Source organism: Chlorocebus sabaeus, chromosome 17, assembly GCF_047675955.1.
Source record: "Chlorocebus sabaeus isolate Y175 chromosome 17, mChlSab1.0.hap1, whole genome shotgun sequence".
In the NCBI taxonomy this organism is placed as follows: Eukaryota; Metazoa; Chordata; class Mammalia; order Primates; family Cercopithecidae; genus Chlorocebus; species Chlorocebus sabaeus.
Window position 1 is genome coordinate 64,046,471 of NC_132920.1, and position 11,179 is coordinate 64,057,649.

The 11,179-nt window shown below is 34.6% G+C and overlaps 1 protein-coding gene across 1 annotated transcript in view; it reads right to left on the reverse strand.

The window, feature by feature from the left end:
* The window catches only part of LOC103243954 (protein eyes shut homolog), a 447,411-nt gene extending 442,817 nt beyond the window's left edge, over window positions 1-4,594 (reverse strand). The window contains exon 1 of the mRNA XM_037987163.2: window positions 4,313-4,594. Coding sequence (XP_037843091.2) covers window positions 4,313-4,472 — 160 coding nt within the window. The 5' untranslated portion in view covers window positions 4,473-4,594. The remainder of the gene's footprint in view (window positions 1-4,312) is intronic.
* Window positions 4,595-11,179: the final 6,585 nt, after the last annotated feature.

Genomic DNA, 11,179 nt, shown 5'->3' on the forward strand with positions numbered 1-11,179 from the left:
TTAACAAGACAAAACACCTAGTAAACCCTCTCATTTTTATTTCTACTTTTGTAATTTACTCAGTACAGTTAACCTTTAACTATATATGTAATATCTGTAGATAGAATATCAATTAAAACAAAATATTTCTTGCTGTTAATGTATGGCATTTAAATACTCCTTTATTGGATTATTTATAAAATTGTTTTATAGAACACTAAAAAGTATGGGGCTGTTTAAAAATGTTAATCTTACAATTAATAGTCAGAGGCATACGCTTTTCCCCAACACGAGGCACTGATATTCTAAATCTGTCATTCTGAACTTTACAGTAGGAGACAGCCATCTGCCTGCGTGCAGCCATATAAAACAAAGCAAGAATATATGCTCTTATGTTTCTCTTGGTGAGATGTGGGGTCATTATGATGAAGTAGGCAACAAGATTTAGCTAATATGAATTAAGATAGCGTGCGTTGAAGAAAAAAAAGAGCATATTAAATCAAACTAATTCTATAAGTCAATGTTATCAGCTGATTGAATATGGATGATGTGATAAAGTAGAGCAGCATATGATGTAATCCCAAGTAGATGGGCAATATATGTGTGGGTGATCCATTCCTTAGTCTCATAGCTCCAGAAATCCTTTCTCTGTGTTACTGGATCTAGTGCTATTTTAGTGAAAGCCTATACTTTAATTGACATCTCTATTTTGCTGTGAAACATGAAAGTTGTTAACATATGATAACATTCTTTCACAGGTTAAGAATATTAACTAGAAGTAAACAGGAGTGAGGCTTGGGAAGAAAAATCAATTTCCAACATATCTTTACATCTAGATGTCTACACAATTATATATTTTTTCAGTCATGTTCTTTCATCAGTTATGTCTAGATTTTTCTGAAATTCAAATACTTTAAAATCTGCTTTCTATGTTTTCGTTTAAGTAAAATCATTATGAAAAGATATGACCACTCAGACACAATTTTTTGGGCTCACCTAATTTGTTTTTCAGTTTAATTTTTTGGGGATTATGATATCTTCTGCATTAAAAACTTACTAGATCAACATTAACTTCTTCGGTTTGATGATTTTTGAAATTTCATTTTTTAAAGAAAACTCTCTTTGCTTCCTGAAACAAAGATTTTTTTCTTTCATAAACAGATGACAGAGTGGAACAATTTAAAAATTTTATGTCATGCCATCACATTAAATTTGATTTCCCAACTAGTACAGTAATATAGCATGGTGGTTAAATGTGAAATCTGGAGTCAGCCAAGATTACTTCTAATCCCATTTCTGCCATGTACAAACTGTGTGACCTTGACAAAGTAATTTAACAACTCGAGGCTTTAGATCTCTCATTTGTAAATGGGGGTAATTTAGAGAGCCTGCTTCAGCAGGGTTATTCTGAGGGTTAAGTGAAATAAGATGCATGAAGCACTCAGTGCAGTGTCTGGTAAATCAGGACTCTTCACAATAATACCATGCAAATTTCATTCCTGAAGCAGAAGTTCCTATATTTTAGGTGTCGACTGTACTCAATAAGGGCTTCATTTAAAAATTATTTTCATGGCATTCTATCTGTAAATTCTGATTTATCTGTAAATTGTAAGCATTTAATACTGAGAACATTTCTAAGAAGTTTTAAAAATGTAAATATAATAAATATAAATAGGGAAGATTTAGGGACTGTTTATCCAAAGCAAAGTTTTTACCAGGCAATTGAAACAATTTGAAAATGACATATAATAATTATTGAAATTTACACTTAAATTTCATCATCTATAGCATGATTCAGGCTTCATCTGGCCAATCTGAGTCATACTATAAAAAATGACATCCTGGGACCAGATTCCAGAATTACAGATCTTAGGCAGTAGAAGTAGTCAACATGTATCGGTATGGATGCTAAGGCACACAACATCACAAATTACATTTAGAACAATAGGTTGAAAACACAGTCCTGCCCTTGGCTTTCTTTATGACAGAAAAAGGCAAGGTAATTAAAATGTAAAGAGTAAATGGTTAAAAATAAATATTCATTACTTTGATATTGATAAATAAAATTTCAGTTCTGAACATGCACATCACATGGCACTCTACTGTACTGAAACATTTTCCAAAGGAGGCAACAACAAAAAAATTACAGATAATATTATGATAATCTAAAAATAGTCTTATTACATTAATTTTGTTTAGTATATTACATGCCTCAGTATTAATGAATTAAAGTTACTCTTCAATTGCAATTTTGTAATTAGTAATAATTATGAATAAAACTGTTATAGTGTCTTATGTACTTTTAAAAAAGATACTCTGTAGATTACTTAGTGTTTAGCAAAACATCCCATTTATTGGTTTTTAAAATATAAATTCAGCAAGAAAAATAGTTAAAAACTTAAGAAGTATAAAATGATTAATAATATGAAAACATAATTTCTACAGCAAAAGTAGGGTAGATTTTCAATTCTTTTCCTGGGGTCAATTTCCTATATTCTGCCACCAAAAACATCAAATACAATTAAACCTCAGTGAAGCCTTGCTTAACTCCAAAATACCTCCATTTTTTTTTTTTTTTCTGGAGGACAATACAGGTTACTCTATGAAGTGTTAAAGATACTAGGTAAAGAGTTAAAGGAGAGAGAATTGAGGATTCGGTGGGACAGAGAGAAATGATAGCTTAGAAGGTTATTGCTAGTATAATGCGTGTGTCTGACCAGGAGATACACTAACATTAAAAAACTAAAATAGACCAGTTACAGTGGCTCATATCTGTAATCCCAGCAGTTTAGGAGGCTGAGGCAGGTGGATCACCTAAGGTGTAAGGAGTTTGAGACCATCCTGGCCAACATGGTGAAATCCTGTCTCTACTAAAAATATAAAAGTTAGCCTGGTGTGGTTGCTTATGTCTGTAATCCCAGCTACTCTGGAGGCTGAGGCAGGAGAATTACTTGAATCCGAGAGGTGGAGGTTGCAGTGAGCCAAGATCACGCCATTGCACTCCAGCCTGGACAGCAGAACGAGACTCCATCTCAAGATAGATTAATAAATAAGAGTATTTTTTAAGACTCTACCTAGCACAAAATAAAAAAGATAAAAAGCCTCTCAGAGTTTTAAATAGTTAAATGTAGATCTAAAAGAGCTTTACAATCCAAATTATCTCCCTAGACCTCTCTACTCATAAAATATCAATGGTCTTAAATTATAGCAGAAAGCAAACATCATGATATTTTACAAACACATGAAATGCTTTTCTAAAAATCAAGCCGTAGCGATGTATCTTCAGAGCATTTTATAGATAAAATCAATTTTGAAGAACACTTCTATGGTGTCTTAAGATGAACATGAAAATAGACTGTGTTTCCATTTCTGTGCCTTTTACTATATTTGCTTGCTTACTTGGCTAAATACTAAACATTCACAGTCACACAAAGTCATTGTGGAAGAAGGGTGGAATAACACACACACACACACACACACACACACACACACACACACACACACACATCCACACACCTTGAATTAACATTAGGCGGTCCCACATTTTAGTGCTTAAATGGGGAGTTATTAAATACAGTCTTGGATAAGTAATACATTATCTGCTATCTGAATCATAATCCAATAGTATTCCCCATCCCCTCCTCCCTAATTTAGAACATGAGATTTGTTTTATAGACACAACGACACTTCAGCTATCAGTGCAAGGACAACCAGTCAGCTGCATCATGACTTAATGCCTTTGTAATCTGTCCAGGGTGTTTCTGGCTTTAGTTGTCTAGCATTTCCCTAATTAACTGAAAACGTCTGAGGAGGCTATTAGATGTTGACAATAGGAGAATATTTTTTTTTCATTAACAGCTTCATTAATGTTAAAACCATATTCTTAAGCATCAAAAGTTAATGTACTATTCTTAAACACTAAATTCAAATATGAGGATTTACATATGAAGTATATAAATGTGGCTATTTGGCAATTAAGCAATAAAAATAGTATTAATTAGAACCTAATTGTCTCTATGGAAACAAAGGAAAGATTCACCATAATTTTAGAAGTGACTACATAGAAATCACTATGTTTGAATTTTAACCTCTATTTTATATGGCAATTGGAAATATATGTCGAATGGCATTCCTGATGCAAAAAAACCTTAGGTTTGCTTCTACAATACTAAACTGAATGTATTCTATCAGAATTGATTTTTAAATAAAATTATACAGATGTTTCTTGTTTGTGCTAGTACCCATCACTAAGTTTACAATACATTGCAACTCCTGTCCATTCTCTGGAGAAGTTTTTAAAAATAAATACAAAAGGATAATGAAGATTGATTACCTTTTTCACAGAAGCGACCAGTGAAATGTAGTGGACAGTCACATTGGAATGACACTATACCACTGGAGAGGAAGATGGGATGGCATGTGCCTCCATTGTGGCATACATCCTCCTGGCACACAGAGGGTGCTGCAACAGAGGGGCTGACAGAAGTCCACATAGTATCAACCCCTTGTGTCACATCAGAAGCATCAACAAAGGAGGCTGTTGGAGACAGCACAAATCCCTGGGATCTGTGATTTATAAATAGACCAGAAAACAAAATATAAGTAGAAGCACTAGGAACATAAATAGAAACAACAGAAAATTTGATTTAATATAAGAGAAAATAAAACCAATACTGATCCAAGGTTTAACTGAGGACAAATAAAATTATCATGTTTGTTTCACAATTATGAGATTTATAAATGTTAAAAAATTTCTGAGCCACTTAATATGACCCTGTAGTAGTAAGAAACGTGAAAGAAATGACCTTCATAAATTTGTCAGTTATTTTATGGAAAAAACATAGTCCTCCTTTAGCTGTTTCAGATCTTATGAGCCTAAGATCAAGAATTAGGTCATGCTACATTTTCATGCTAAACTTGTTTGAACTTGAAGGATTTCTAAGTTAACTGCTAAAAATGTGCATTCATTAGTCTGATTTAGCATTAATTTCTGGGAGCTATCCAAGAGGTACCTTAGAAATACCCACAAATATTCCTTATTATTATTTCTTTTTTTACAAATTTTAATACTATTTTAATTTTTTCTTTATAATAAATAATTAACAACAAAATTCTCTGAATTATGTGAAATTTTCTACTTTTGCATTCAAAACCCCTTGACAATCGGATTCATCCCTGCTCTTCCAGTCTACTTTATCATGATTCCTAATAAGTACCTTAAATTCTCTCAGACCAAATAAGATTACTATTCCTTAAAGACCCTGAAATTTCCTAATTTTGGTAGTTTGTTTAATATACTTTTTATGCATCATTATTCCTCAATTCCTATCTAAATTTCACCTACAGTGCTAAGCCCACACCTCTATTATTGTTTTTCCCCGGCCCAACAAGATAAAACTGATGTTTCTCTCCTGTCTAAAATTCCACATCTCATTTGTACCATTGTTAGAACATTTACCACGTGCTTGTAGTATAATTATTTTATGTGTGGCCTCTACTATTTAGGTTGTATATATTCGTTTTTTCTTTCTCCTTCCACACACAAGTTTCTCATTTTATCAGAAATCTTTATTCATAATACTTAAGAAAATTTGTGTGTTCAGCATACTCATGAGTTTGACATACTGTTTGGGAAAGTTTTTAGAATTTCACTTAATATAATCATGAGATAATTATCTTTTTAATGTAAAAAAACCTTTGTGCAATAAAAACCAACAATTAAACATAGGAAATTTTTATTTTATACCTTGTCATAAAGATAAAATCTTAGCAAAAGAAGTCACTTGAAACATTCCCCAACTGATCTTAGAGATTTAAATAGTTATTTTTATATCTACTACACACATTAATGTCATCTTATTGGAATAAAAGAGTTAAAATGAAATAGATAATTTATATTTTACTGATACATTAATGTGCAGGTCAGTTCTTTCGCAACCTGAAATTCTTCTGTATGGTGTTCATCACAGATTGTAACAATACATTTATTTTCATGATTGAGCCTGACCTGCTTCTCTTTCCTCTGGACTGCAATCTACATGAAGGATGGTGGGATGACTTCTGCGCTTTTCTTCGTTTTATTCCTAACAATGCTTGATCGCTAGTAGGCTCTCCAGTAAATATTGTATAACTAATTTTGAATCTTTTTTTGTAAATATGCAATGTATCACACTACTTTCTGTTACTGTTGTTGTTTGTTTGTTTGAGATGAAGTTGCGGTCTTGTTGTCCAGGCTGGAGTGCAATGGTACCATCTCGGCTCACTGCAGCCTCCACCTCCCGGGTACAAGCAGTTCTCCTGTCTCAGCTTCCTGAGTAGCTGGGATTACAGGCACCCGCCACCATGCCCAGCTAATTTTTTGTATTTCCAGTAGTGATGGGGTTTCCCCACATTGGCTAGGCTGGTCTCGAATTCCTGGCCTCAGGTGATCCACCAGCTTCGCCCCCCTCAGAGCATTGGGATTACAGGTGTGAGTCACTGTGCCTGGCCTGTACCACACTACTAAACAAAGACAATAGCAATGAAATAATTTTGTTACCCCGGATTAATGTTATAACGACATTATATAACTCTTTTTTTTTTTTTTTTTTTGAGACAGAGTCTCGCTCTGTTGCCCAGGCTGGAGTGCAGTGGCCCGATCTCGGTTCACTGCAAGCTCCGCCTCCTGGGTTCCCGCCATTCTCCTGCCTCAGCCTCCGGAGTCCTGGGACTACAGGCGCCCGCCACCATGCCGTGCTATTTTTTTTGTATTTTTAGTAGAGACAGGGTTTCACCATGTTAGCCAGGATGGTCTCGATCTGCTGACCTCGTGATCCGCCCGCCTCGGCCTCCCAAAGTGCTGGGATTACAGGTGTGAGCCACCACCCCTGGCCCATTATATAACTCTTAAGTTTTATAAATAATATAAATTCTAATGCTTTTGATATAGTTTTGTAATCAACTTTCTCTGATATTGCTCTATCAGAAAATTAGCATACATCTTCCTATTAGTACTTACAATATACGTTTATCTCTTTAAGGCAACTTTCATCAAGTTAAATGACAATGCTAATATGAATGGCATGGGATTTATTACTCAATATTCTGAAATCTAATTTAATTTTTAGTTTTAATGTTTCTGAATAATTTCACCATTTCATCTAACATTTGCCACGGACTTCATGAACTGCAGTCAGTCACCACTTTCTCAGGAATAAATTAGAATTAAATGCCACTACTTCTTTCTCCTACTGTAGCTGCTCAGGGAGCCTAAGTCTCACCTGAAAAAAAAATCAATATTTAGCATCTGTCATTGTTAAGTGATTGCGCAAAAATAATTGCTATCAATTGATCCGAAAACATCAGGATCACAAATCAATTTTTGAAAGCAACATTAATCATTTGATCTTTGCTATAAAGATCAAATTTCATATGTGATATGTGATAATTAATAGTCTTTGGCTTTCAGTTTTATTTTTGGAAGCTATAGATTATGTCATGAATTTACTTGTTTAAAATTTAGAATGAATAAAATGTATGCAATTTGTTATATATTTAAAAAGGAAAATTAGTTCACACTGCTAAAATTTTACCTTATTTTTACATACAGGTTAAAAATATCAAGTGACTGTGGAGGTTTATTAAACATAACAAGATGATGGACCTAATTGGCAATGCAAAAAAGGGACAGTAAAATTATCATTTTAAAAATTCTAGAAATCATAAATATATGAGAGTTTAGAAAATAGTGCAAAAATATCACTTCTTAGGTAAGTTTCTATAAAGATACAGTGATAAACTAGCCATTCTTATAATAAGAAATTAGTCTTTGATAACTTTTTCTTAATGAATTAGTATCTGAATAACATGTGCCCATTGGATTCAAAACCAAACTTGATCATTAGAGAAAGGCACCTTGACAGGGCAGCAATTTCTTTCTTTCTTTTTTTTTTTTGTTATTATTATACTTTAAGTTCTAGGGTACATGTGCATAATGTGCAGGTTAGTTACATATGTATACTTGTGCCATGTTGGTGTGCTGCACCCATCAACTGGTCAGCACCCATCAACTTGTCATTTACATCAGGTATAAATCCCAATGCAATCCCTCCCCCCTCCCCCCTCCCCCCTCCCCATAATAGGCCCCGGTGTGTGATGTTCCCCTTCCCGAGTCCAAGTGATCTCATTGTTCAGTTCCCATCTATGAGTGAGAACATGCAGTGTTTGGTTTTCTGTTCTTGTGATAGTTTGCTGAGAATGATGGTTTCCAGTTGCATCCATGTCCCTACAAAGGACATGACATCATCCTTTTTTATGGCTGCATAGTATTCCATGGTGTATATGTGCCACATTTTCTTAATCCAGTCTGTCACTGATGGACATTGGGGTCGATTCCAAGTCTTTGCTATTGTGAATAGTGCCGCAATGAACATATGTGTGCATTTGTCTTTATAGCAGCATGATTTATAATCCTTTGGGTATATATCCAGTAAGGGGATGGCTGGGTCATATGGTACTTCTAGTTCTAGATCCTTGAGGAATCACCATACTGTTTTCCATAATGGTTGAACTAGTTTACAATCCCACCAACAGTGTAAAAGTGTTCCTATTTCTCCACATCCTCTCCAGTACCTGTTGTTTCCTGACTTTTTAATGATTGCCATTCTAACTGGTGTGAGATGGTATCTCATTGTGGTTTTGATTTACATTTCTCTGATGGCCAGTGACGACGAGCATTTTTTCATGTGTCTGTTGGTTGTATGCTTGTCTTCTTTTGAGAAATGTCTGTTCATATCCCTTGCCCACTTTTTGATGGGGTTGTTTTTCAGCACATCAAAAAGCTTATCCACCACAATCAAGTGGGCTTCATCCCAGGGATGCAAGGCTGGTTCAACATACGCAAATCAATAAATGTAATCCAGCATATAAACAGAACCAAAGACAAAAACCACATGATTATCTCAATAAATGCAGAAAAGGCCTTTGAAAAAATTCAACAGCCCTTCATACTAAAAACTCTCAATATATTCGGTATTGATGGAATATATCTCAAAATAATAAGAGCTATTTATGATAAACCCACAGCCAATATCATACTGAATGGGCAAAAACTGGAAGCATTCTCTTTGAAAACTGGCACAAGACAGGGATGCCCTCTCTCACCACTCCTATTCAACATAGTGTTGGAAGTTCTGGCCAGGGCAATCAGGCAAGAGAAAGAAATCAAGGGTATTCAGTTAGGAAAAGAAGAAGTCAAATTGTCCCTGTTTGCAGATGACATGATTGTATATTTAGAAAACCCCATCATCTCAGCCCCAAATATCCTTAAGTCGATAAGCAACTTCAGCAAAGTCTCAGGATAAAAAATTAATGTGCAAAAATCACAAGCATTCTTATACACCAGTAACAGACAAATAGAGAGCCAAATCATGAATGAACTTCCATTCACAGTTGCTTCAAAGAGAATAAAATACCTAGGAATCTAACTTATAAGGGATGTAAAGGACCTCTTCAAGGAGAACTACAAACCACTGCTCAGTGAAATAAAAGAGGACACAAACAAATGGAAGAACATACCATGCTCATGGATAGGAAGAATCAATATCGTGAAAATGGCCATACTGCCCAAGGTGATTTATAGATTCAATGCCATCCCCATCAAGCTACCAATGAGTTTCTTCACAGAATTGGAAAAAATTGCTTTAAAGTTCCTGTGGAACCAAAAAAGACCCTGCATTGCCAAGACAATCCTAAGCCAAAACAACAAAGTTGGAGGCATCAGGCTACCTGATTTCAAACTATACTACAAGGCTACAGTAACCAAAACAGCATGGTATTGGTACCAACACAGAGATATAGACCAATGGAATAGAACAGAGTCCTCAGAAATAATACCACACATCTACAGCCATCTGATCTTTGACAAACCTGAGAAAAACAAGAAATGGGGAAAAGATTCCCTATTTAATAAATGGTGCTGGGAAAATTGGCTAGTCATAAATAGAAAGCTGAAACTGGATCCTTTCCTTACTCCTTATACGAAAATTAATTCAAGATGGATTAGAGACTTAAATGTTAGACCTAATGCCATAAAAACCCTAGAAGAAAACCTAGGCAATACCATTCAGGACATAGGTATGGGCAAGGACTTCATGTCTAAAACACCAAAAGCAACGGTAACAAAAGCCAAAATTGACAAATGTTACCTAATTAAACTAAAGAGCTTCTGTACAGCAAAAGAAACTACCATCAGAGTGAACAGGCATCCTACAGAATGGGAGAAAATTTTTGCAATCTATTCATCTGACAAAGGGCTAATATCCAGAACCTACAAAGAACTCAAATTTACAAGAAAAAAAGGACAGCAATTTCTAGTCATTTTGGGGAATTCTAGTTGGAAGAGGAACGGAACACACACTATTCATCGTTTCAACCCCACAGCAAGCAGGCTGTGAAAACCATGGCGCTAAACACTTCACATTGCTCCGCCTGAAGGATTTTGCTCATTGCCCGCTGACTTTACCACTGCTCAACAGACATTTGTCTGGCACAAATTTTTAGAGAGTGGGCTCACTCAGATATGTGCCTTGAAACCCAGCTTCTCAAGTACAGAAGTAGGATCCTTTTAAGAATGACGATGAGGTATTAAAAAGAAACAAATGCTGTAAATGACGAGTTGATGGGTGCTGACGAGTTGATGGGTGCAGCACACCAACATGGCACAAGTATACATATGTAACAAACCTGCACGTTATGCACATGTACCCTAGAATTTAAAGTATAAAATTAATAAAAAATAAAAAATAAAAAAAAAGAAATGAAGAGCAAATGAGGCAGTAAACGTAATATTTTAAAAAACTTGGTGAATAATAAAAAGCTAAGCATTGGTTGCTAAAAAAAAAAAAAAAAAAAAAGAAACAAATGCTGCTAGAAGACCCTCGAGTTTAGAGCTTTAATAGTGTAAAGGGAAGAAAAGAATAAAAAATCACTGTGTTTGATTGTAGAGTAGTAAAATAAATGAGTTATAATCTGGATAATAAAATGCATATGTCTCATGTAAAGAAAACGTACTTTTTATTTTACAAAAATGGGAATATACTATAAACACATACTTCATTCCACTTTGTCTTTCCATTTATTAGATATGCTATTCTACTCTGTTTTTTTCACTTAAATGTAGTTCTTAGTGGGCTGCTCTATTTGTAAGTATAGTTCTTCACTT